This window comes from Tursiops truncatus, chromosome 1, assembly GCF_011762595.2.
Source record: "Tursiops truncatus isolate mTurTru1 chromosome 1, mTurTru1.mat.Y, whole genome shotgun sequence".
Classification (NCBI taxonomy): Eukaryota; Metazoa; Chordata; class Mammalia; order Artiodactyla; family Delphinidae; genus Tursiops; species Tursiops truncatus.
The window spans coordinates 105,007,196-105,034,704 of record NC_047034.1 but is presented as its reverse complement, the minus strand read 5'-3'; the positions used below and the strand labels follow the sequence as shown (position 1 = coordinate 105,034,704).

The following is a 27,509-nucleotide window of genomic DNA, read 5'->3' as shown; positions in this document are numbered from 1 at the left end:
GCATTTAGATAATTTTTCACATTTATATAGAGAAACAGTATAATAATTACAGTTGTAGAAATCAGATCTGCAGATGCCCTAATCAGTCATGGATATCAAAATTACCAAAAGATACTTTTTAAATTCACATGCCCTGGTTCACCCCTCTTCGCTACATCTTGATTTAGGGTGGAGCCAGAATGTCTATATTTTTAAAAAGACCTCACACATGATTTTGATTCAGACTCCTTTCTTGGGTGTTATATTTATTGTTGGATATATTATTGAAGAAGTGGTATGTTACATTACATAGAATCCCCTTCATGAGGTCAAAGGCAAGAAATTTTTCATGGTCCTTGGTACCAGGAAAAGCTGTGCATTCTTCTAGAAAATTAATTTGTTCATTATCTTCTGGACATGATTATTCTTAGAGATAATCCTATTTCCATTTTTACAGTGTTAAAAATTGAGAGCCAGTCAGAAAATGAAATTAAGAAAACAATTTAATTCATTTAGCATCAAGAAGAATTGGATACTCAGAAATAAATTTAACAAAAGAAGTGTAGGGCTTCCCTGGTGGTGCAGTGGTTAAGAATCCACCTGCCAATGCAGGGGACACGGGTTCGAGCCCTGGTCCAGGAAGATCACACATGCCGTGGAGTAACTAAGCCCGTACGCCACAACTACTGAACCTGCGCTCCAGAGCCCGCGAGCCACGACTACTGAGCCCGCATGCCACAACTACTGAAGCCTGCGCACCTAGAGCCTGTGCGCCACAGCAGGAGAAGCCACCACAATGAGAAGCCCGTACGCTGCAATGAAGAGTAGCCCCCTCTCGCTGCAACTAGAGAAAGCCCATGTGCAGCAATGAAGACCCCACACAACCAAAAATAAAGAAATAAAATAAATAAATTTTAAAAAACCGCAAAACTTATACTTTGAAAACTATAAAACATTGTTGAAAGAAATTAAGGATCTAAATAAATGGAATACTAAATAAATGTTCATAGATCAGAAGACTTAACATTATTAAGATCGTAATACTCTCCAAACTGATCTACTGATTCAGCCCAATCCCTATCAGAATGCCACCTAACTTCTTTGCAAAAATTGACAAGTTGATTCTAAAATTCATAGGGAATTGCAAGGGACCTAAAATAGCCAAAACAATCCTAAAAAAAGAAGAACAAAATAGAAAGACTCATTACTTCATGATTTCAAAACTTACTACAAAGCCACAGTAATCAAGACAGAGTGGTACTGGCACAAGGCCAGACATATAGATCAGTGGAAGAGAATTGAGAGTCCAGAAATAAACTCATAAATCTATGGTCAAATTTATTTTAGCAAAAATGCTAAAATTATTCAATGAGGAGAGAATAGTCTTTTCAACAAATGGTGCTGGAACCAACTGGATTGCCACATGCACAAGCTAAAATGCAACACCTAAATGCAAGGACTGAAACTATAAAACTCTCAGAAGAAAACAGGGGTAAGTCTTCATGGCTTTGGATTTGGCAAGGAATTCTTAGATATGACACTAAAAGAATGAGCAACCAAATAAAAAATAGGTAAATTGGACTTTATCAAAATTAAAAACTTCTGTGCTTCAAAGGACACCATCAAGAGAGTGAAAAGACAGCTCACAGAGTAGGAGAAAATATTTGCAAATTACATATCTGATAAGGGACTTGGCGTCTAGAATATATAGAATTTTTAAACTCAATAAAAAGACAAATAGCCCAACTGAAAAAAGTGAGCAGAGCATCTGAACAGACATTTTCCCCAAAAAGATATACAGATAGCCAATAAGCACATGAAAAAGTGCCCAACAATTAGTTAGCAGGGAAATTTAAATCAGGACCACGATGAGATACCACTTCATACTCACCTGGATGGCTAGAATCAAAAAGGTAATAACAAGTCTTAGCGAGGATGTGGAGAAATCAGAACCTTCTTACACCACTGGTGGGAATGTAAAATGGTCCAGGCACTTTGGAAAACAGTTCCTCAAATGGTTAAACAAATTACCATATGATCCAGCAGTTCCACTCCCAGGTATATACCAAGAAAAATTAAAACATATGTCTGCACAGAAATTTGTGTACGGATACATATAACATCATTGTTCATAGTAGCCAAAAGGTAGAAACAACCCAAATGCTCATCAGTGGATAAATTGATAAACAAAATGTGGTACGTCCATACAGAATAGAATGGTAGAATAGTTTCCAGCCATAAAAATGGAGTGAAGTACTGATACATGCTACAACTTGGATGAACTTTGAAAAGATTAATGAAGTGAAAGAAGCCAGTCACAAAAGTCCACATAATATGATTCTTTTCATTTGAAAGTGTAGAATACAGAAGTCTATAGGGATAGAAAGTAGATTAGTGGTTGCTTTGGGCTCTGGGGTGTGTAGGGAGTAATACCAGGGTACCAGATTTCTTTGTAAGGTGATGAAAATGTTCTAGAATTGATTATGGTAATGTTTGCACATACCTGTGAATGTTCTAAAAAACATTGGATTACATACTTTAAATGGGTGGATCGTATGGTTTATACTGAATTATATCTCAATAAATCTTAAAAAAAAAAAGTTCAGAGCCAGATTACTCTGTTTCTTTTCTCCGTCATTGTATTTTACTTAACTTTGTAATGTATCTCTAAATGAAATCAAGTACATTTGACCAAATTAGATTGTTAAGAGGATACATAAATAAAAGGTAAGAAAATGTCTTTCTCAGCATTCTTTGTGAAAACATAATAACAAAATAATATACAACAAATACTTTGCCTGTTTTTGACTGTACACTGAATTATTTTTTGCTTTTTATATTTATTTTACTTTTGCCTTGATGACTGAAAAGCATTTTATCTTTCCAAGTTAGGTGATATTGCAAGGAGGCAAAAATTACTCTCTTCTTTAGAATTAATATTTGATTGCCTAATCTTGTTGGGACTGGAGGAGGTTAAGATCATTGTAATGAATGAATATTCCAAGTTTTTCTAGTCCAGTTTTTCAAATTTTTTACATCCAGTTTTAAAACTAAGATATATATATATATATATATATATATTTTAACGTCTTTATTGGTATATAATTGCTTTACAATGATGTGTTAGTTTCTGCTTTATAACAAAGTGAATCAGTTATACATATACATATGTTCCCATATCTCTTCCCTCTTGTGTCTCCCTCCCTCCCACCCTCCCTGTCCCACCCCTCTAGGTGGTCACAAAGCACCGAGCTGATCTCCTTGTGCTATGCGGCTGCTTCCCACTAGCTAGCTATTTTACGTTTGGTAGTGTATATATGTCGATGACACTCTCTCACTTAGTCACAGCTTACCCTTCCCCCTCCCCATATCCTCAAGTCCATTCTCTAGTAGGTCTGTGTCTTTTTTCCCGTCTTGCCCCTAGGTTCTTCATGAACTTTTTTCTTTTTTCTTAGATTCCATATATATGTGTTGGCATACGGTGTTTGTTTTTCTCTTTCTGACTTACTTCACTCTGTATGACAGACTCTAGGTCCATCCACCTCACTACAGATAACTCAATTTCATTTCCTTTTATGGCTGAGTAATATTCCATTGTATATGTGTGCCACATCTTCTTTATCCATTCATCTACTGATGGACACTTAGGTTGCTTCCGTGTCCTGGCTATTGTAAATAGAGCTGCATTGAACATTTTGGTACATGACTCTTTTTGAATGATGGTTTTCTCAGGGTATATGCCCAGTAGTGGGATTACTGGGTTGTATGGTAGTTCTATTTTTAGTTTTTTAAGGAACCTCCATACTGTTCTCCATAGTGGCTGTACCAATTTACATTCCCACCAACAGTGCAAGAGGGTTCCCTTTTCTCCACACCCTCTCCAGCATTTATTGTTTGTAGATTTTTTTGATGATGGCCATTCTGACTTGTGTGAGGTGATGCCTTATTGTAGTTTTGATTTGCATTTCTCTAATGATTAATGATGTTGAGCATCCTTTCATGTGTTTGATGGCAGTGTGTATATCTTCTTTGGAGAAATGTCTGTTTAGGTCTTCTGCCCATTTTTGGATTGGGTTGTTTGTTTTTTTGATATTGAGCTGCATGAGCTCCTTGTAAATTTTGGAGATTAATCTTTTGTCAGTTGCTTCATTTGCAGATATTTTCTCCCATTCTGAGGGTTGTCTTTTCGTCTTGTTTATAGTTTCCTTTGCTGTGCAAAAGCTTTGAAGTTTCATTAGGTCCCATTTGTTTATTTTTGTTTTTATTTCCATTTCTCAAGGAGGTGGGTCAGAAAGGATCTTGCTGTGATTTACGTCATAGAGTGTTCTGCTTATGTTTTCCTCTGAGAGTTTGATAGTGTCTTTTTTAATCTAATTACAACATTACAGACATTTTAATGTATCGTATTTGAAAAAATAATTGATATTGCAAATGTTGGATTTTTTTCCTTAAAATTATAAGTTTTAATACAAGACTCAGGAACGGTTTAAATACTATTCTTAAATCTACTTTCCTGCCATGCTTTGCGTGGGACATCTGTATTATTTAGTAAAAAATAGCAATATTCTGGAATTCAGGAAACCTGCTAATAGGTAGAGTGTGTGTTAGTAAGGATAACTTTTATACTGTTTTAGTTGATAGATTGCTATTTACTGAATTGTGTACTCTAAATATTTCTAGACTAGGCAATTCAGTTGATCCTCTTGGGATAGATTTCAAAGATATATTTTGCAGGTATAGTTAAATAAATATTGCAAAGTTTGAATCAGAAACTGATTTGCCACTAAAGCGGCTATATGTGACCCAACTTTTTTTTCTTTTTAGCAAAACTTGAGAGAGCAGTGTAGTATAACTAACAATGAAGCCAAAATCCTGTAGTCAAATCAGGCTTTCACTTTTAGGCATGAGGTGGGCATTCTGAAAGATGTCTGCTGAATATTTAGGAATAAGAAGTCTTGCTACACTGTAGTATATAGACTATATGATTTGTTGAAAAGAAGTAGGAAAGGAACCGTATTCAGTCATTTGGATAGAGGTACAACATATATCGTAGTTTTAGCACATGAAGGGAAATGGAACTGCTTCTAGTTTAAGGTCATGTACAAGTGGATTTTATACAGAGTGAGGATTTGAGGGGAACTGAAGGAGGATATTGAAAATGGTTAATAAAATAATAATGTACATTTAAGCTCTTATAAAATGATGAAAAATAGGGCTTCCCTGGTGGCGCAGTGGTTGAGAGTCCGCCTGCCGATGCAGGGGACGTGGGTTCGTGCCCCGGTCCAGGAAGATCCCACATGCTGCGGAGCGGCTGGGCCCGTGAGCCATGGCCGCTGAGCCTGCGCGTCCGGAACCTGTACTCCGCAACGGGAGAGGCCACAACAGTGAGAGGCCCGCGTACCACCAAAAAAAAAAAAAGAAAAAAAAAAGATGAAAAATAATCTAGATATTTAATTTTAAGGTATTTTATATAGTTTTGAAACATCCCACTGTATGCATAGCAAGTACTTAATATTTGTTTACTGTTAAGTTTATGAAATCCCCAGGTGTTCATGATTTTGTATTAGATATTTTTCCAAAGGTAATCCAAAAGGATAAACAATGTATAAAAGGAAAAGTTTGAGGGCAGATGAGGTTTTTTTTTTTGTAAGTCTAAAGTTAATTGTATCATAAGAAAGAACCTTTTTCTTTTAATACAATGAGATACCACTTCACACCATGTGAAGTCGATGGTCTTAAAAATAACAAAAGGAGGGCTTCCCTGGTGGCGCAGTGATTGAGAGTCCGCCTGCCGATGCAGGGGACACGGGTTCGTGCCCCGGTCCGGGAAGATCCCACATGCCACGGAGCGGCTAGGCCAGTGAGCCATGGCCGCTGAGCCTGCACGTCCGGAGCCTGTGCTCTGCAACGGGAGAGGCCACAGCAGTGAGAGGCCCGTGTACCGCAAAAAAAATATAAAAAAAGGAAAATAACAAGTATTGATGAGGATGTGGAGAAATTAGAACTCTCATACAGTACTGGTGGGAATGTAAAGTGGTGCAGCTGCTGTGGGGAACAGTTTGATGGTTCCTCAAATGATTAAACGTAGACTTACCATATGAACCAACAATTCCACTCCTAGATACATACTTCAAAGAATTGAAAAGAAGTATTCAAACAAAAACTTGTATATAAATGTTCATAGCAGCATCATTCACAAGTGTTAAAAGGTGGAAACAATCCAAATGTTCATCAGCAGATGAATGGATGAAAAAAATGTGGTGTATTCGCACAGTGGAATATTATTCAGCCATAAAAAGGAAGGAGGTACTGATACATGGTACAACACATGGGTGAACCTTGAAAACATTATGCTAAATAAAAGAAGCCAGACAAAAAAATGCCACGTATTGTATCCTTTGTTTATATAAAATATCCAGAATAGGAAAATCTGTAGAGACAGAAAGCAGATTGGTAGTTTTACCAGGTGCATTAGTGACTGCTTAATGGGTATGGGGTTTCTCTTTGGAGTGATTAAAAAGTTCTGGAACTAAATAGTGGTGATGGTTGCACAACATTGTGATGCACTTAAAGCCACTAAATGGTACACTTTGAAATGGTTAAAATAGTGCATTTTGTACTGTGTATTCGCATTAAGGCATGTTTTGAGAAAAAGAGGAAGAATCTGCTTTTGTTTTAGAGTTTATACATTTTAAGAAATTTTGGGAGAGCTGCTATAATAAATGAGTTTTTGTATCCAAGGCTCTCTTTCTAGTGCTCATTGTTTTTCCACATTCATGCAAGGTCAGGTTATTTCCGTGTTTCCCAGAGTGTGGTATTCAAAATTATTTTAGGTGATGTGGATATTATTGCTTAAAATGAGGATAAGAAAAAATGAGCAGATCTACAGAAAAATATGTAGCAGATAATAACATAGGTGAGAAGTAAATAGGCAAAGTTCATGATGATGTTATTCACATGAATGAAGTTTCAGAAATGCTGGGTAATCTCAAATTCTGATTTTTGTGGTGAGTTCAATTTAGATAATGACCATCAAGTACATCTTGTATGTCTATAGTTTATGAACTGGGGACTGGAAAAGGAGAATGGAAAAATGATTTTTATTTTTAACTCTTTTGTCTGATCCCCTAGCAAAAACAGATCCTAAAAATGAAGAAGAAGAAAAGCGACGAATTGAGGCTCGGCGAGAGAAACAAAGGCGCAGAAGAGAAAAAAACAGTGAGAAATATGGAGATGGATACAGGTTTGTGCTTAGTAGAGTCTGCAAATTGGACTCATAAAAACACTGTTTCCGGGGTTTGGGGGTTGGAAAATTGAGTCGATGGCCAAAAGGTTCAAACTTCCAATTATAAGATAAATAAGTTCTGGGGATATATTGTACAGCATGGTGACTGTTGTTAACAATACTGTATCTATATTTGAAGTTGCTAAGAGAGTAGATCTTCAAAGTTCTCAGCACAAGAAAAAAAATATAACTAGTGAAGTGTTGGACGTTAACTAAACTCATTGTGCTCATCATTTCACAATAGATACATGTATCAAATAATTACGTTGTGCATCTTAAACTTACACAATGTTATATGTCAATCTCAATAAAACTGGAAAAAAGTAAAAAAAGAAAAGATATTTTTTAAAAAGCTGTTATTGGTGTCTTAAGCTGGTGCTGTAGTTGTGTATAGTTAGCCTATGTTTGATTCCTGTCTCAAGGATATTGACATTCAATTTGCTACTCTCCACCTCTCCCATAGCTATTTGGTTGTCAGGGTCTAAAAGAATGCTGTATAATTGTCCTTGGGACTTTCAAGCCACCGACAATCACTCTACAGATTTTAAAACTGGAATTCCTGATTTTTTACATGCACAAGCAATAATCTATCTGGCCAAAAGAGATTGTGATATGTCATTAATTTTATGATACAGACTGATTTCTGAGATGCAATAAGGAAAAATATGTCTTAGAATCGATAAAGTATTGTGTTTAAGCAAACAAAAACAAAAACCTGTTTCCTTGAAAAGGCAGATACATCAATTTGGATGTGAAAAAATTCCTGAGAGTCAAATGAAAAGGTTTGATCAAAGATATATAGGAATGGGACTTCCCTGGTGGCACAGTGGTTAAGAATCTGCCTGCCAGTGTGCGGGACACGGGTTCGAACCCTGGTCTGGGAAGATCTCACATGGCGTGGAGCAACTAGGCCTGTGCGCCACAACTACTGAGCCTGTGCTCTAGAGCCCGCGAGCCACAACTACTGAGCCTGTGTGCCACGACTACTGAGCCCGTGTGCCACGACTACTGAGCCCGTGTGCCACAACTACTGAAGCCCGCACGCCTAGAGCCCTGTGCTCTGCAACAAGAGAAGCCACCACAATGAGAAGCCCACGCACCACAATGAAGAGTAGCCCCTGCTCACCGCAACTAGAGAAAGCACGCACGCAGCAACAAAGACACAACAGAGCCAAAAAAAAAAAAAAAAAAGATATATAGGAATGATTTTTTGATATTTACAGTCATCGCACAGTGGATTGATTCTAGGACCACCACCCCTCCTACCCGACCCCCACCCGACCCTCAAATACCAAAATCTGAGGATGCTCAAACACCTCTATGAGGGTTTTAATCTTACTAAGATAAGAAAACTAAGGCCCAGATAAGTTAAGTTGCCTGAGGTCACATAAGGGTGCTAGGAAATAAACCCAGCAGTAGATATCAGATCCTATACTCTTACCCAGGAAAATAAGTATAATAGTACTGTGAGGAATTAGTTGGAAAATGGAGACTAGAGGCAAAGAAACCAATTAGGAAACTAGTGGTGTAATTCGAGGAAAAGGAAGTAACAAGAATATATGAGGTAGGAATAATTAAATGGCAGAAAAAGGGAAAATTCATTCTGGAGTGCCTCCTGAGCTTCTAAATGAGTGCATTTGTCCAGTCCAGGCTGATTAGTCATCCTGAAGTGATTTTTACAGGGCAGGACTTTTGATCATCCAAGAGCTCTAACAGAGAGAATTATGGTTGTCTGATGTTCCACCTGGCTTTGTTGTCACTACTTCAGTGGTTTGGAAGCTTGAGGATGGAACAGAGTGTAAAATAAGTAGTAGAACTTCGGAACTTGATACTGCCTGAAGTTTGCTCTGGCTTTCTAGCTGATCTAGACTTGAAGTGGATAGTTCAGGATTAGATTAAGTAGATTCATTGATCCATCTTTCATACCCAGAAGCTCCAGTGTGGGCCAGCGATGCCAATTGGTATAATAACAGTGTCCAGACAGGTACTTAGATACTATCTTTTTCTGACTTAAGCTAAATTTAAATCAACCATTAAATGGAAGAGAGGAAATCATTTATGCTGGGAAAATTAATTTCATTGGTATAGTCTTATGAACTCTTTCTAAGTAAATAAGGTAATATTTAAAGAAAAACTTTTTTTTTCCCTTACAGAATGGCATTCACATGTTCATTTTGTAAATTTCGAACATTTGAAGAAAAAGATATTGAACTGCATCTGGAAAGTTCTTCACACCAGGAAACATTAGATCATATTCAAAAACAAACCAAATTCGATAAAGTAGTTATGGAATTTTTGCATGTAAGTAGCTGTTTCTGAAGTGAGAAGCACTTTATGTGACATTTGAATTTCTTATATTTTCATAGTTTCCCATCTTTCTCCCATTTTATGTTTCTAAGAATTTAATTTACTATTCACTTAAAGAAAGAGTTGTTTTAAAATTAGCTCAGAAGTAGACGTGGATTCCTCTTTCATAGATTTTAGGTTTGTTATTTGAGAGTACATTTTTCACAGTAGTTTCTGGCAGAGGTGTCAGGAAAAAATTCCTTTAACAGCTGTTTATTGATACAGAATCAGCTATCATCTATTAACAGTCTTCTGTGTACCTGGTGTTGTGTTGGGTACTTTTCTTCATATTTCATTTCAGCCTTATACTAACTCCTCTTTATCCTAAAAGATCATGCTCAGAGCAGTTCAGTGACTTTCAATAAATGGAAGTCTGAATTCAGAGCCAGAGCCTCGTGTTTGATTAGTGTCCTTTATATTATCAGAATGTGATCATCAGTTCAACAGTTTTTCTTGAATACTTACGGAAGGTGCTGTTCAGGCACTGAAGACAAAGACACTCCCCTCAGTGAACTAACAAAAATTGGAAATTGAACACACTCACACTTAAACAGATGACACTATTGAGTGGAAGGCCCCAGCGTGATGGTGTAGGCAGAAGTGGCTTGGAGAAAGGGTGGATAGTTGGGGCCAGGGCTGGATCTGGACTGCTAACTGTACATACAATTAGTTTGCGCAAAAGAGATGGAGCTGTTAGAAGGTTAGAAGTACAGGAATCATTTACTCCTCTATATCCTTGCAGAATTGTGTACCTTAATTAAAATTTCTTTCTGTAATTTTGTTTAACGGGTTCCTAACTGTTATTTAGGACTTTCATATTCACCTGTCCTGAGACGATCTCTTGCCTATCAGCTGTCTTCGATCTCTCTCTCTCTATGTACCTAAAATACATCTTGAAAAGTAAATACTTTTTGTAGTTTCCTGGGACTTTGTCTTAGTCTTTCCAACTAAATTGTAAGCTCCTTGAGAACATTTACTAGTTCTTATATAACAGATATTGTTATCTTCCATAGGCCAAGCATGGTGCTAGGCCTATACTATGTGCTCACTGAAAACTTTTTGGATTCTTTCTATTTTGTTTTCTAGGAATGTATGGTAAATAAATTCAAGAAAACATCTATTCGTAAGCAACAGACAAATAATCAAACAGAAGTAGTCAAAATAATTGAAAAAGATGTCATGGAAGGTAAGTATTTAAACAAATTAATTTAGAAATTTACATATATATTTTACATACCTATTTCAGTGTAAATGATGCCCATTAGAGCAGGGGTCCCCAACCCCTGGGCCATGGACCAGTACTGGTCTGTGTCCTGTTAGGAACCAGGTTGCATAGCAGGAGGTGAGCGGTGGGCAAGTGAGCAAAGTTTCATCTGTATTTACAGCCATTCCCTATCGCTTGCGTTATCGCTTGAGCTCCTCCTCTTGTTAGATCAGCAGCGGCATTAGATTCTCATAGGAGCTCGAACCCTACAGTGAACTACGCATGCGAGGGATCTAGGTTGCACGCTCCTTGTGAGAATCTAATGCCTGATGATCTGAGGGGGAGCTGAGGTGGTGATGCTAGTGCTGGGGAGCAGCTGCAAGTACCGATTATCATTGGCAGAGAGGTTTGCACAGAGACCATAATAAATCAATTGCTTACAGACATATCAAAACCTTATCAGTGAGTGACAAGCGAAAACAAGCTTAGGGCTCCCACTGTTTCTGCATTATGGTGAGTTATATAATTATTTCATTATATATTACAATGTAATAGTAATAGAAATAAAGTGCACAATAAATGTATTACATGAAACATCCCAAAACCATCCCCCCTCCACCCCGTCCATGGAAAAATTGCCTTCCACAAAACCGGTCCCTGGTGCCAACAAGGTTGGGGACCGCTGCAATAGAGTGATATAGTACATAGTCATATGTGGTAGGCCTGAGTGGGTTATCAGAAATGGAATCCTTTGATTCCTGTTCTCATGCTTACAAATTTATCACTACCTGCCCTTACGTCTTTCACTTCATTTCCTTCATAGAGGAAAACTCAGCTTTGCCTCCACATGGAAGATATAGTTGTCCCTAGGTTCCAAGAGAGATTGGTTTCAGGACCTGCTTCGGGTACCAAAATCTGCAGATGCTCAAGTCCCATAGTTGGCTCTCCAGTGTCCATGGATGCAGAAGCCATGCATACAGAGGGCCGCCTGTACTTCTGTATGTCCTCTGTCTCTCTTATCCCTTCTCATAAGCCCCAAAGGAGAAGAAAAAAGCATAGACACTAGTTCCTCTAAAACCTGCCTTTCTGTTTAAACAACCACACTTCTTTAAGCATAGTCCACACTGGTCTCTCTTTTTTCATTCTCATTTATTACTTTACTCACAGCAGACAAGTTTCTGCTACCATTAGTCTACTGAAACTGCTATGACAGAGGTTACCAACACCAACTTCAGTATGTTCTTTTGAATCATTATCTTTCTTCTGCAACATTTTCCACTGATAACTGTATTCTTTGTGAATCTGTTTCCTCCCTTGGTTTCTGTGGTATCTCAGTGCCCTGATGTTTTCTTTATTTCCTTGTCATTTTTGTTTTGTTTTGTTTTTGTTTTTGTTTTGCGGTACGTGGGCCTCTCACTGTTGTGGCCTCTCCCGTTGTGGAGCACAGGCTCCGGACGCGCAGGCTCAGCGGCCATGGCTCACGGGCCCAGCTGCTCTGCGGCATGTGGGATCTTCCCGGACCGGGGCACGAACCCGTGTTCCCTGCATCGGCAGGCGGACTCTCAACCACTGCACCACCAGGGAAGCCCCCCCTTGTCATTTTTATTCTTTGTGCTTTTCCTTCTCTAGTAAGCTTTTGGAAGTTGATATTTTTCAGTATTGTCAGTCCCATTATCATCTCTCTTTATATATCTTCCTGATGAGTTAATTTACATACAGAGTTTAAATCAACATCTATATGTTGATTACTTATAGACCTATATCTTAAGTACAGGTCTCTTCTAACTCCAATCTCCTACATACAACTGCCTACTGATATCTTTCTTTAGCAGTCTCACAAAGTGAACATATCCAAAAAATTTATCCTCCCCTTGAGCGTCCTCCACCCCCAAAAGAAAACAAAACAAAAACTTAACAAATATCTCCTCATTCATCTTGGAAAGTGGCCCCATCATCAAAACCAGAACTTTGAAGTTAATCTTAGTACTCACCTTTACTATGTCTGTAGCATTGTGTTCTGTCGGTTCTATCTTTTAAATATGTACCAAGTCTGTTTCTTTACTTCCTCTTTAAATATTGAATTTGTTCAAAGCTTTATCTGTTCTTTTGGCAGTTACAGTATCTTTCTAACCAGTTTCCTTACTTTTAGTTTTTCTTATCTTTAATTTTACTGCATGATTTTATTACTTCAGGAATTTTCAGTGGCTTCCCCATCCTCCACAGAATAAAGTTCAGATTCCTAGACATGGCACACAAAGCTGTTCATAATCTAGGCGCTGCTGTTTTTCCCTGTCATCCCTTCTTTATAGTCTGTGCCCCAGCCATATTGAATTACTTGTAATTCCTGGAAAGTGCCATTTTCTCTTATATCCTTCCCTTGCATAGACAGTTGTCTTTATGTATCTGACGGAGATTGGTTCTAGGACTTCCCTGCAGATAACAAAACCCATGATGCTCAAGTCCCTTATATAAAATGGGTGTAGTATTTGCATATAAACTATACATGTCCTCTTATATACTTTAAATCATCTCTGGATTACTTATGATACTTAATACAGTATAAATGCTGTGTAAATAATTGTCAGCATGGAATTCTGCTTTATGGAACTTTCTGGAATTTTTAAAATATTTTCTACCTTTTTTATTTTTAAATATATATATATATATATATATATATATTTTAACATCTTTATTGGAGTATTAAATATTTTCTATTTTAAAAATTCAGCCATGGGGCTTCCCTGGTGGCGCAGTGGTTGAGAGTCTGCCTGCCGATGCAGGGGACATGGGTTCGTGCCCCGGTCCTGGAAGATCCCACATGCCGCGGAGCGGCTGGGCCCGTGAGCCATAGCCGCTGAGCCTGCACGTCCGGAGCCTATGCTCCGCAACGGGAGAGGCCACAACAGTGAGAGGCCCGCATATCGCAAAAAAAAAAAAAAAAATTCAGCCATGGTTGGTTGAATCTGCAGATGTGCAACCAGCAGATACAGATGGTCACAGTAACTAGTACCTTAAAATGTTACTTCAAGAATGAAATATAAGATCATGGGGATCTTTTTATTGAATTGAAGCTACATGTTGTCTACTGTTTTCTTAATCGAATGACATGATAAGTTCAGTTGCCCAAAGGAAGAGCCAAGTCAATTTTTTCAACATAAAAAAATACATGGTTCTTTAAAAGTGATATAATTCCAAGGAAACTGGTGTGTTCCCAACAGTTTTTCATGTGCAGCGTTTAAAGAAAATTCCTGTGAATATACATATAACTTATTAATTTAACATATTTACTGAGGTCCTATTATGTGTCAGGCACTGTTGCTAAGAGCCAAACACACAGTGATAAGCCAGGTAGCCAAAGCTGCTACTCTCTATTGGGATGTGCAGAAATCAACAAATAAAATAGGTGTTAAAAACATATAAAGTAGCCTTCACCTGTAATACACCTCAGTCACCATTTTTAAGATCTAACATATGTTTTTGTTCCTTATGAATACAATTTTGACATATTTTTACGATCCCTACCCACCCACATTCATAAGCATGGAAATTCTTATTTTACTAGAAAATCAGCTTTTTTTTTTTATATTATATTTTTTGGGGTTGGACTTATAGACCTCAGAGCATCAGTGTATATAACATGATTAGGAAATATAATGTAATTATACTTTATAATTTTAATCTTTTATACATATAGTTTTCAATCTATATATGCAGATGAATGAGATACGGCAAAAGAACTCTACCTATATACTCTGATCCTTTTTTTGGAATAAGGGGCATAAATAATCATGGAAATGAAATAGTGAAAACTTGATTTGTCAGAAGTATGTGAATCATACTTTTCTTATTAATAGTTGTATTTCTTTTGTAGGTGTTACTGCAGATGATCACATGATGAAAGTAGAGACTGTTCACTGCAGTGCTTGCAGTGTGTATATCCCTGCTTTACATAGCTCAGTTCAGCAGCACTTAAAATCTCCTGATCATATCAAAGGGAAGCAGGCAAGTTTTAATTTGTCTTAATGAAGTCATTGAATTGTTCATTAATCCCTTATTGCTGTTTAAAGGCTGTTGTTTTCACACCTACCTACTTGTGTACAATCCAATTAATCTCATGAGTGAATTACTGTAAAGGTACTTAGTGTAATATAGTGGTTAAGTGTAGTATTGTGGGCTCTGGAGCAAGACTTCTCTGAATCCTGGTTCAGTACATACATGTGTTAAGCAAGTAATAAACTTTTCTTTGTCTAAGTTTCCTTATCTATAAAATGAGGATGGATAATCTCTCTTCTCTTATGTGACTGATTAAGGATTAGGTTAATTAAAATATAAGGGCTTCCCTGGTGGCGCAGTGGTTGAGAGTCTGCCTGCCGATGCAGGGGACAGGGGTTCGTGCCCCGGTCTGGGAAGATCCCACGTGCCGCAGAGCGGCTGGGCCCGTGAGCCATGGCCGCTGAGCCTGCGCGTCCGGAGCCTGTGCTCCGCAACAGGAGAGGCCACAACAGTGAGAGGCCTGCGTACCGCAAAAAAAAAAAAAAAAATATAAAAGGCACTTAAAGTAGTGCCTGGCACATAGTAAGTATTCAGGAAATCATAGCTGTTGAACGTTTTTTTTTTTGTTAACGTTTTTTTAACGTGGTACAAAATGATTTTATGAGTGTGTGTTTGTGTATTTTAGAACAAAAAAGAAAGACTTGATTATAGCATACATTTTGATGACTGGGAAAAATAAATTTAAAAAATAGGATTACCAGTTACTATGTATTGTTATGTTTTTAGTAGAATTTACTCAAAACTTCTAGGAAAAATTTACTATTTTCTTCTTGATTAGTATATTTCTGCTTCTGTGTTAGTTTTATTTAGTCAAATTTATTTCAAATAAAAATATTTACTTTGTGAGAAATTAGTTTATTTGAAAAGCAAATTTAAAAATTCAAATATTAAAGACTTAAGTTTTAAATAGAGCATTCCTGAGTCTTAAATTCATATTTTGTATTGACGTGAACCTCATTTAACTCAGATTTTTTTAGCCACTTTGAGCACGTACAATCTTTTTTTAAATCTTTGTCCTTTCTCTTTTTTGATATTCCCTTGACACCTTTTTGGCAATTAGACATTCCATTTTATTACCTTTCCTCCTTTGTATAATACATTCTTGTACTATTTACAGCCCAGAGAAAGACTCTAGCAGTATGAAAAATTAGTCTTTCTTTTTTTGATAGCATGAAAATGAATAGTTGGAGTAGCTGGGGCTGGGGGAATTGGATGTAGAGTGAAAAGGAGAGAAAGCAACTGTTTAGTAGACCCGGACTTAGAGTGTTTGGTGACTAAGTGTTTTTTGCTGAAGTTGATTCGCTTTTTGAATCTTCATTGTTTTAATTCATAGATGATTTAGATTGTGGTCACAGTAGCTGTTGTTGCTTTATAGCTTAATTTGCCAGAAAATAAGTCATTTAATACTAAGGATTCGAGCATGCAGTCATTTTAATTAAGGAAATATTTTTCATGGCATGGCTTTCAAGTATCTCTGTGTTCTGTTTTTCATAGGCTTATAAGGAACAAATAAAAAGAGAGAGTGTCTTGACTGCTACAAGCATTTTAAATAATCCAATAGTGAAGGCGCGATATGAACGTTTTATTAAGGTAAGATTTTAGTGCAAAAACTTTAGGTTATATTGTAGTATTGTAATAGTTAAATGATGATATGGTAACTCTTTGTGATGTTTAATATAGTACAAAATGAGGAGAATTTTACTTAATATTGTACATATAGGTAAAAAAATACCTTTTTTCCTAATTATTGGGATTTATTGGGGGAGGGAGCAATAAGCCATTCCTTTCTCATCGCCTTTCTAGCTCTGGGTCATTTGAGAGATACACAAGAGTCTGATAGAAGACCCAAATGTCAGACCCAATATTATCCTTGATTTTTAAAAAAAAGAGTGACTTGGTGGATATGTCTTAGATAGTCTAGTATTTCACCCCTAGACAGACTCACCTCCCCCCAGCTTCTGTTACTGGTTCAGCTGGACAGCAACAGGGTTCTCCTAGTCTATCACATGGCATAGAACAGAGTAGAATGTACCCTTTCTGTTGCTAAGAAGAGGCAAAAGAGGGTCTTGATGCCCAACTCAATCCCTTCTTTCCCCTCTTTTGGGTCTTCTGAGCAAAGAGAAATTCCAAAGAGGAATGATGTATCCAATTTGTATTTCTTTTTCTAAGCATACCAATTAGATAAGTCATTCCTCTTCCTTGGATAAAAGTTGGAGGGGAAGTAGGAAGATCAGATATGTTGCTTCAGAAAAAAGCTCCCTCATAGAATCAGGAGGCCAGGAGGAAAGAGGTTTGCTTCTCATGTTAGGAAAATCAGAGGTGAACAGTTAGGTATACCTGGCCTACTGCTTCTCAGGATTTTTGACATATATTATTCCAGTAATCCTTCTTTACATATTATGAGCACTTACTGTATAAATAAGAAACTTATTATTCAGGAAATTAATAGAAATTTTTAAAGGTTAGTTTTTGAGTCTTTATAAAATAATACCTCATTTAAAATCATCCTGCACTGAAGTGAGCCTGTTATGTTGAAGATTTACAAAAGTGTTATTTACATTAGTAACTAAATATTTTATAAATTAAAGAAGTTTTATTTTGGCTCTTGTGATTAATAGGTACTATTTGATTGTTATATATGTATATCTTGTATAGGTATGTATAAATTGTTATATATCTAATATAAATATATATATTTAGTGATCATTAAATTATTCCTCAACCAGATGACTTCCAAGCTGAATAAATCTCAGTTCTTTCAGCTTGTTCCTGAGGGCCCTGTTTTCTGATTTGTCCTATTTGGCACTGTTTACTGCACTCTTGACACCACTTTTAAAAGGTGAATGCAGCCCTAATTGAAATCCAATTTTGTGGGAGATATGGCATCAGAAAGATTAAAGCACCATAGCTAAATTAGGAAATATTAAATTTTTTATCCTGCTCTATCACAAACTTTTGAGAAGTTAATGGTTTCTATTGATGTATGAAAGTAATTTTTAATGAGAGAAGAATACAAATTAGAATTTCTATGTAGGGTTTTCAGGCTACACTTTAGAGTCACTTCATGGAATGGGAGACATTATTAAGTGGGAGTGTCTTGCTCACGTGCATCTTGTGGAGAAAGTACCTGAACTGAGGAGAACTCTTCTAGAACCTTGTTACTCCATATGATTCAAGGATCCAGCAGTATTGACATCACCTGGGAGCTCATTAGAAATACAGTTTCAGTTCATATCCGGGCCTGTTGAATAAGAACCTTCATTTTAACAAGATCCCAGTTGATTTATATACATGTTAAAATTCAAGACGCACTGGTGTCACATGACTCAGTTATGTCCTTTGTCCAGCATTTTTTGTCCAGCATTCCTGTCTGCTCTGTTCCCTGCTGTCTGCTCTGTTTCTAGCTGTTCTAGATGTCTGCAGAAATCCTCTGCGCATAATCATCTCTGGTCATGGCTTTAAAACACTTTCATCTTTAAGTGCTCTCAGAATGACAAAATACCTTTTTTAATCTTTTCCCGTGAAATAATCAGTTCATCAATTTCTCCCACTTCTCCAGCTATATCATCTTATTCTGCCTTCACTCCCTGGCCTGGACACTCATGGTTAGCCCTTACGACAATGCAGTGCTGCCATTCTAAAATTCTTTACTTAATTGTTCTACCACTTACCAGTTCTTAACTCTGCCATTTATGGTTAGCTTTACTGTCTTTCTTGCTAAAAATATCATGGAATTATGCCAGTACTATGTTTGCCAGATTTTCACTGCAATTCACAATAATTTTACTTATTATCAGTCAATGTAACGTGCTTCCCGTAGTGACTATTTCAAACTTTCCACTCTTCACATATCCGGATTTCATTCTTACTCCCTTCACTTACCATATTCTTATCTCTTCTCTTGCTTTAGGGAGGTTGGACCGTTAGATGTGAACTCCGTAACTTTTCTCCTTTTTACTTTAGAATTATGTATCTTTTTTCTCACCCTTACTGTTGTCTGTGAAGGAAAACACTCTTTTTTTGCCCTTCATCTATGTTGTTGTTTCATCAGTTATCTCTCTCCTTACTTTCATCTGATTTTTTTTCCTGTTTATTATCTTACTGTTCTTCCCCAAAGAGACATGCTTATGAGTTCCCTAAACTAAAAGTGACTTGACTTTTCCTAGACTCTAGCCCTTCTTATCTCTTTTCTTACTATCATATTTGAAAAGGTAATTAACCTGCATTATGCTCTTTGCTTCCTATATATTATTCACTCTTTAATCTAGTATTTCCCAATTGGAGATGTGTGATTAGAATTCCCTGTGAAGCTAAAATCAAATAAAAAAGCTACCCAGGCCCCTTATAAAAGACCTTCTGAATTAGGGTTTCTCAAACTTCTCCGATAAAGATCTCCCTAAATCTTTCTTAAATATGCAGATTACCAGACTTCTCTGGACACTTTGATTCAGAAAGTTTAGGTCTGAAACTAATTCAGGAATTTGTGCTTTTAGCAAGAGCTCCAGTACTTGATTAAATTAAAATATTGGAGTATGGGGTCTGGGCCTGTATGTTTTGAGAGCTTAGGAGGAAATTGTGCAGATTCATTCTTGGGCAGTCATTGCTGTCCAACTTCCATTTACATCATACTTTTGAAACTCTTCTTTCTAAGATTACCAGTGACTTAATTTTCAAATAAAAAATTTTAACATTTTATTGTTTATTATTTTAAACATACAAAAGTAAAGGGAATAGTATAATAAATCCTTTAAGTACCCTTACTCAGTTTAATATTTATCAGCTTTAGTGAACTTTTCAGTTCTTTTCTGTTACCTGGTTGAATCATTTGACACTGTTGATCTGTTGACTTATTCTTGAAACTTTGTTTTGCCAGATGATATTTTACTATCCTGGGTTTCTTCCTGCATTGAGTATTCCTTTTCTAACTTCTGTCCCCAGGTACAAGCCTTTTCCATAGGTTTTATTCTCAGCCCTTTTTTTCTACTTACTTCCTCAGCCCTACCCTGGGCTTTCCTATTTAAGACCTGGCTTCACTATTCACTCTGTTCAGGCAATTCACAAATCTAAATATCTTATTTTGAAGTCTCTTCTCTTTTTTAGTTGCAGATTTATCGTTGCCTATTGGACATTTAGACATCTTAAATTCCAATTATATATAGCATATACCTGCTTCTCTTTCCCCATCTTAATTTATCCATTCTGGTAATAGTGTCACTACATCTTTTACCCTTTCCTTTCCTGGGCTATTAGAGTAGCCCCCTCACTAGTATTTCTTCTCTTGCTACTTCCATTCATCCTGCATCTTCCTACCTGGGATATCTTAAAGTGTAGTACCATCTTATACTTTCCTGCTTTAAAAACCTTCATTGCCTCTTCATTTCTTACATCATTAATATAGCCTTCTAATATGCTCCAATTTATGAGACATCATCCAGATACATAATTTAAGTATTTAAATAAATTAAAATATTAAAATTGTATCTGTGAACGTTTAGTGAATTAAAGATGTCTGTTTTTTTAAAAAAGTAAGTCATGATACCTAATACGTTTCTGATTTTCATTTGAGTTTTTAAAAGTGCTTGATTTTCATTTGAATTTTGTAAAGAGAACTTGTAACAGTAGTGCATTGAATATTGATGTAATTAAGTAGAACATAAATCTTCATCTGCTTTGTTTTATGGAGTATAAAGTAATGACTTCAGGAATTTATATACCCACATTGGTATGAAATAAGTACTCAAATATTAAATGAATTTGTTATAAGTTGAAATTAAAAGTTTAAAATAGTTTATTTTTAATGGTATAGCAAATAAAAATTTCACTGATAAAAAATGAATGTGCTGACTTTAAAAGCTATTGTTTTTCATGTTTTTAGGGTGAGAATCCCTTTGAAATTCAAGATCATTCTCAAGATCAGCAAATAGAAGGAGATGAGGAGGAGGAGGAAAAGATTGATGAACCTATTGAAGAAGAGGAAGAGGAAGAGGAGGAAGAAGAAGAGGAAGTGGGGGAAGTAGAGGAAGTAGAAGAAGTGGAGGAAGTAGAGGAAGTGGGAGAAGGTGGAGGAGTAGAAGGAGTGGGGGACACAGAGGAAGGAGGGGACGTAGAGGGAGAGGGGGAAGTAGGGGCAGTGGAGGAAGGAGAGGGAGAAGGAGAGGGAGTAGGGGAAGTAGAGGAAGAAGAAGCAAAGGAAGAACCTGTCAGCTTCCCCGTTGACCAACCAGAAGAAAATTAAATATAAGGTATTAGTCAGTTTTAAAAGAAGCTTTAAATTTTTGTTCCAATGTGGAAAAGGGTAAGAATATCAGTAGTTTAAAATGAGAGTTAACACCCATGTTGCATGCAGTCCACAGATTACAGTTTGTTTTATATAATTTCTAAATGTTTGGCATTTGTTTAATAAAATGAAGGTAAGACTATTTTAGTTTAGTTTTTATAGCTACCTAACATAGATTGTTTGTATAATTTTTAAGCTTAATTTTTATTACTTTATTGGTGTTGAGGATAACAGATGTGTATTGTTAGTGTATCTATTCTAATCATTTGAACTTAAATGCTGCTCTTGGGAGTGTATATTCAAGTGTGCATTAATGTTTTGAATACTTACCCTAGAAGAGATAAATTGGGCAAGTATTTTGTGCTCTGTGTATTTTTTTACTGCATTGGACATTGAATATAGTAATTTGCGTTAAGATACGCTTGAAGCCTTTTTGTGACCATGTTTCCCTTTGTAGCAATAAAATGTTTTTTACAAAAACTCTCTCCCTGGATTAGCAATTTAAAATGAAATAGAATTCATCAATTAAATGAATATATAAAATCAGGATTTGCCTTAATGTATGAGTTCAGCTTATAAGTGTTTTAAGATAATTGGAAGACTTGAATTAAAAAAATGTACTTCACTTTTTTTTAAGTATGATTAAAATATTTTAAAACATGTTTCAAATAGAAGTCAGTCTGTAACTGACCTTTCTATATTTGTTTTAATTCATTCCTTTTCTCTGTGCCTGTGTCAGATCTTGAAATCTTCTCGGAAATACATTTGAATACAAATAGTTTCTCATAGTTTTATTAGTTGTTTTGTCATGCCTGTTTTTGGCTGAAGAAGCAAGAAGCAAACTATCACTTTTTTAAAAAGAATTATTTCTCTCTTGAATCTATCTCTCCTTTTTATAGCTTGTATGCTTCATACTTAAAAGAAAATAAGATTGATAGATTATCTATTTTCAAATGACCATCTATGTCACTAAAAAAAGTAGTGCTCTTATTTGAATCTTTACTCTGGTCTCTTTTGAGAGGGGGACTCTTCCAGTGAAATTATCTTCTCAAAATTTTGAGGCATTGAATGGATGAACATATGGGTATATCAAGTAATTTTAAGGCATTAAGGGGATGAATGTATGGGCATTTGTAGAATTTCACAGATAATTTCTCTTTTTGCATACAACAAAGCTTTTAAAAATAGATTTTTGAGGTCAATTTGGGTTTATTGTTGTGGGCTAGATTTGCTTATCTTTAAGCTGGGAAAATCCAGTAGGCATTTATATCTGCTTGTAGGGATTTGGAGCCAAGCAAGAGAAGTTTAGTTGAAAGCGGGAGAAATTTGGATCCTATCTAGGAGTCTGTATTTACTTAAATAGGCTGCAGAGAGCCTTTGTGCTCAGGAGTTCAGATTTTAAAGCTAATAGGATTTGATTGACCTTCCTGTTTCTCTTTTATTTTAAAATTTGGGGGAAGGGCTAAGGTAAAAGGAGAATAGATCCTTTTGAGATTAGAATTGCAAGCAGACCTCTGTATTCCCAGGTTCCACATCCCCAGATTCAGCCAACTGCAGATCGAAAATATTCGGGAAAAAAGAATTTCAGAAACTTCCTAAAAGCAAAACTTGAATTTGCCAACCACTGGCAACAATTTACATAGCATTTATATTTTATATAGCACTCACATTGTAATTAGGCATTAAAGTAATCTAGAGGATTTAAAGTGTAGGGAAGGATGTGCTTAGGTTATATGCAAATACTATGTCCATTTTATATAACGGACTTGAGCATCTGTGGATTTTGGTATCTGTGTGGGTCATAGAACCAGTTTTGGAACTAGTAGAGTGCTTTAAAAAAAAAAAGTATCCCAAGTAATTTGATATGTGAAACTTTTGGAATTCTGTATAACAAGAATTTGTGTAACAGCTTCTAAGTAAATGTTTTAGAATGAGAGATGAAGACTATCTAAGTATTTTTGTCAGAAATGTAAAAACCTTTATTCAGATTAGCTTATTTGCAGGGTATTAATAAAGTACTTTGTTATTGTACTTTATTCAGAGATTCAAATTTTATATATCTTATCAGATAATTCATAGATGGGCAGTTTAGTTTGCTGGCAGACTAATTTTTGTGATCCTTAGTGTTTATATTTTCAATATTTTTGTGATAAGGATTTATGTAATATCTGTAATACCCTTTCAACTTCTCTTACCCAAGTATTATTTGTTTTCTTTATGAAAAGGCTAAACATGTAGTTCTAATAACCAAAGAAATTTATATACAACACACACAGTTGTTTAAGCCAGAAGCCTAAGGACTATCCTGTAGCCTTCTCTTTTTATCACTGTCTACCTCCAATCTATAAGAAAGTCTATGTTTTCTACTTCCAAAATTTATCTGCCCACTCTTCTACCTCTGCTGCTACCAACCCCAGTTCAAGTCACCATCATCTCTTTCCTGAACTATTGAAATAGCTTATTAACTAATCTTGCTTCCACTCTTACCCTGCTAGGGTTCAGTTTTCCACACAGAAGTATAGTCTTTTAAAAATGTTAATTCAGATAACGTTAGTCTCCTGAGGTTTTTTTTTGGTTCCCGTACAGTCAGTCCAAACTCCTTATCGTGGCATTCAGGCCTGGTTTAGTTTTCCGACTTAATATCATGTCATTTTCCCCACTAGGTACGATGGCTTTTTGTTGGTTTTTAATGAAACTCTTGCCTATCTCCAGACCTTTGCATTTTCTGTAACCTATACCTGTCAGCTTTCTTTAGCAGACACTTCATCCTTTCTAACATTTATGGGTACCGTAAATGTTAGAAAAGGCTTTTCTGAGGAAAGAAGGATATTAGTTCTTAGATTTTTGTAAAAGAGTTTGGGACCATCTGTGTCCCAGATGTACTAGATCATATTCTTTGGTGATGGTATGTTTTTAACAAATATCCCAGGTGATTCTGATGATAGTGATCAGTGATTGCATTTGAGAATATTTATAGTGCCTTCAAACAAATTTAAGTGCCTGCAACTCTCATCTCAAAGCAGGAGCTTTTGTCCTTTAATAAGCTGATATAAGTTTGGGAGAGACTCCATTATATTTTGCAAAAGCATTGGAATGACCTGTTATAGACTTCTGAGGAGTCAGAAAAGGGTCTTGTTTTTGTTCTTTCCCCTCTTACTGGATTATTTAATTCTTACAAGCATTTTGTAGTCATAGGAATAGTAGTTCTCCCATATAACAAGCTTTCTCTTGTTTCATTCCCCTACTTGAAATCCTTCATTGGCTTTCATTACCAGTTAGTATAATATTCAAATCCTTTTAGTGTGGCATCCGTGTTTTGTTTTGTTCCTTGTCTGCTTCTCCGGCCTTATATATCAGCCTTAACATATTTATATTAACTGCCTGTTCCCATAAACATTTTAATTTATGATCCTACTTCAGGAGACAGGAGTGGTTCTTAGAGTTGCCAAGACTATATTATAACATCTAGATATTATATTTGTATTTTATAATATCACACTATTATAAAATATACTCACATCTTATATTTTATAGTAGTATAATATATAATATATAATTATATAATATCCTTTCTAAGAATGAGATTGAGGTAAAAATAACAAAATATCTACAGAAATTTGTATCCCAAAAGTCACAGACATACATATAGATAAAAGAACTACAAAGGCAGTATTGGTAGTATTACATGTTAAAACATACTTGAGAATTCTATTTTTATTGACAGATTGCTTTTACTATAGAGATAGTATCAAGTTATCATGTTATTAGACTTAAATTCTTTAACATTTGCTTCACCTACCAAATTGTCCTTGCTTTGAATACAGACTTTTTTCTCTATATATGTAAAATATACATACCATAAAATTTACCACTTTAACCATTTTTGAGTGTACAATTCAGGGGCATTAATGACAAGCAAACTTTTTATTACAGTTTGCCATCCCTTGTCATTATGCTGATGGACAGAAAATGGAGTAGTCATGCTGGCAGAAATGTTTCAGTCCATGGGGGACTTACAGTTCATGTTATAAATTAATAATTTGACTTTATTTGATAGTTATAGTTCCTACCCTGATAGCTGGATCTCTACTTGGCGTGCAAACAAAATCAGGGAGCCTGCAAGGCTGGGGGCAATTTTGGCTGTGGTGAATTCAGTCTGCGCTGCCACCATTTGAGGGCTCCTTGGAAGCAGTCATACTAGTCTCTTCCCACTTTTCTCTCTTGATGTTCCTAGTTATTGTTCATCTGTTTCCGTTAAAAAAATTTTTTTTAAGTTAGTATATTGGGGTAGAGGTGAGGCGGTGTTAATGGAGATGGGAGATGGTCTCCCTGGTGACTGGGAATATGGAAGGGAACTACAAGTAGCTTCGTTATTAGATGAATATAAAGTGTGAATTTGGGTAGAGTTCCAGATCAAAATGCATACTGGATTTAAGTTACTGTCTTCTAAAGTTTTATTAAAATTACTGAAGATATACAATGATAAAAAATTATAATAAGATAAATCCATAAACACACTGGAAACACAACTAGGGTGCTGTGAGGCATTTCTAGAAGATATAAGGAACCAGATTTTGGTGAAAAGAAGAGAGCTACAGCCACATACAGATGACAGTTAAGGAATTACCTTTATTTTTAGAGGCAGCTGTGAGAGTGGGTGGCTATAGTATGACAAGACATTTTTTTTAAAAAAACATCTTTATTGGAGTATAATTGCTTTACAATGGTGTGTTAGTTTCTGCTTTATAACAAACTGAATCAGTTATACATATGTTCCCATATCTCTTCCCTCTTGCGTCTCCCTCCCTCCCACCCTCCCTATCCCACCCTTCCAGGTGGTCACAAAGCACCAGGCTGATCTCCTTGTGCTATGCGGCTGCTTCCCACTAGCTAGCTATTTTATGTTTGGTAGTGTATATATGTTCATGCCACTCTCTCACTTTGTCACAGCTTACCCTTCCCCCTCCCCATATCCTCAAGTCCATTCTCTACTAGGTCTGTGTCTTTATTCCCGTCTTGCCTCTAGGTTCTTCATGACTTTTTTTTTCCCTTAGATTCCATATATATGTGTTAGCGTACGGTATTTGTTTTTCTCTTTCTGACTTACTTCACTCTGTATGACAGACTCTAGGTCCATCCACCTCACTACAAATAACTCAATTTTGTCTCTTTTTATGGCTGAGTAATATTCCGTTGTATATATGTGCCCCATCTTCTTTATCCATTCATCTGTTGATGGACACTTAGGTTGTTTCCATCTCCGGGCTATTGTAAATAGAGCTGCATTGAACATTTTGGTACATGACTCTTTTTGAATGATGGTTTTCTCAGGGTATATGCCCAGTAATGGGATTGCTGGGTCGTATGGTAGTTCTATTTTTAGTTTTTTAAGGAACCTCCATACTGTTCTCCATAGTGGCTGTATCAATTTACATTCCCACCAACAGTGCAAGAGGGTTCCCTTTTCTCCACACCCTCTCCAGCATTTATTGTTTCTAGATTTTTTGATAATGGCCATTCTGACTGGTGTGAGATGATATCTCATTGTAGTTTTGATTTGTATTTCTCTAATGATTAATGATGTTGAGCATTCTTTCTTGTGTTTGTTGGCAATCTGTATATCTTCTTTGAAGAAATGTCTATTTAGGTCGTCTGCCCATTTTTGGATTGGGTTGTTTGTTTTTCTGATATTGAGCTGCATGAGCTGCTTGCAAATTTTGGAGATTAATGCTTTGTCAGTTGCTTCATTTGCAAGTATTTATTCCCATTCTGAGGATTGTCTTTTCGTTTTGTTTATGGTTTCCTTTGCTGTGCAAAAAGCTTTTAAATTTCATTAGGTCCCATTTTTTAATTTTTATTTCCATTTCTCTAAGAGGTGGGTCAAAAAGGATCTTGCTGTGATTTATGTCATAGAGTGTTCTGCCTCTGTTTTCCTCTAAGAGTTTGATAGTGTCTGACCTTACATTTAGGTCTTTAATCAATTTTGAGTTTATTTTTGTGTGTGGTGTTAGGGAGTGTTCTAATTTCATTCTTTTACATGTAGCTGTCCAGTTTTCCCAGCACCACGTATTGAAGACACTGTCTTTTTTCCATTGTATCTTTTTGCCTTCTTTATCAAAAATAAGGTGACCAGGGCTTCCCTGGTGGCGCAGTGGTTGAGAGTCCGCCTGCCGATGCAGGGGACGCGGGTTCGTGCCCCGGTCCGGGAAGATCCCACATGCCGCAGAGCGGCTGGGCCCGTGAGCCGTGGCTGCTGAGCCTGTGCGTCCGGAGCCTGTGCTCCGCAATGGGAGAGGCCACAACAGTAAGAGGCCCACGTACCACAAAAAAACAAAACCAAAAAAAAAAAAAAAAAAAAATGTGAC

The 27,509-nt window shown here is 36.3% G+C and overlaps 1 protein-coding gene across 5 annotated transcripts in view; it reads left to right on the top strand.

Annotated features, from left to right (window-relative positions):
- Positions 1-21,806, top strand: part of ZNF326 (zinc finger protein 326) — a 36,714-nt gene extending 14,908 nt beyond the window's left edge. For all 5 annotated transcript variants that reach the window (XM_073811272.1, XM_019919792.3, XM_019919791.3 and 2 more), the window contains 6 exons: positions 7,111-7,222; positions 9,418-9,565; positions 10,697-10,796; positions 14,686-14,816; positions 16,362-16,457; positions 20,743-21,806. In XM_073811272.1, coding sequence (XP_073667373.1) covers positions 7,111-7,222; positions 9,418-9,565; positions 10,697-10,796; positions 14,686-14,816; positions 16,362-16,457; positions 20,743-21,102 — 947 coding nt within the window. In that variant the 3' untranslated portion in view covers positions 21,103-21,806. The remainder of the gene's footprint in view (positions 1-7,110; positions 7,223-9,417; positions 9,566-10,696; positions 10,797-14,685; positions 14,817-16,361; positions 16,458-20,742) is intronic.
- Positions 21,807-27,509: the final 5,703 nt, after the last annotated feature.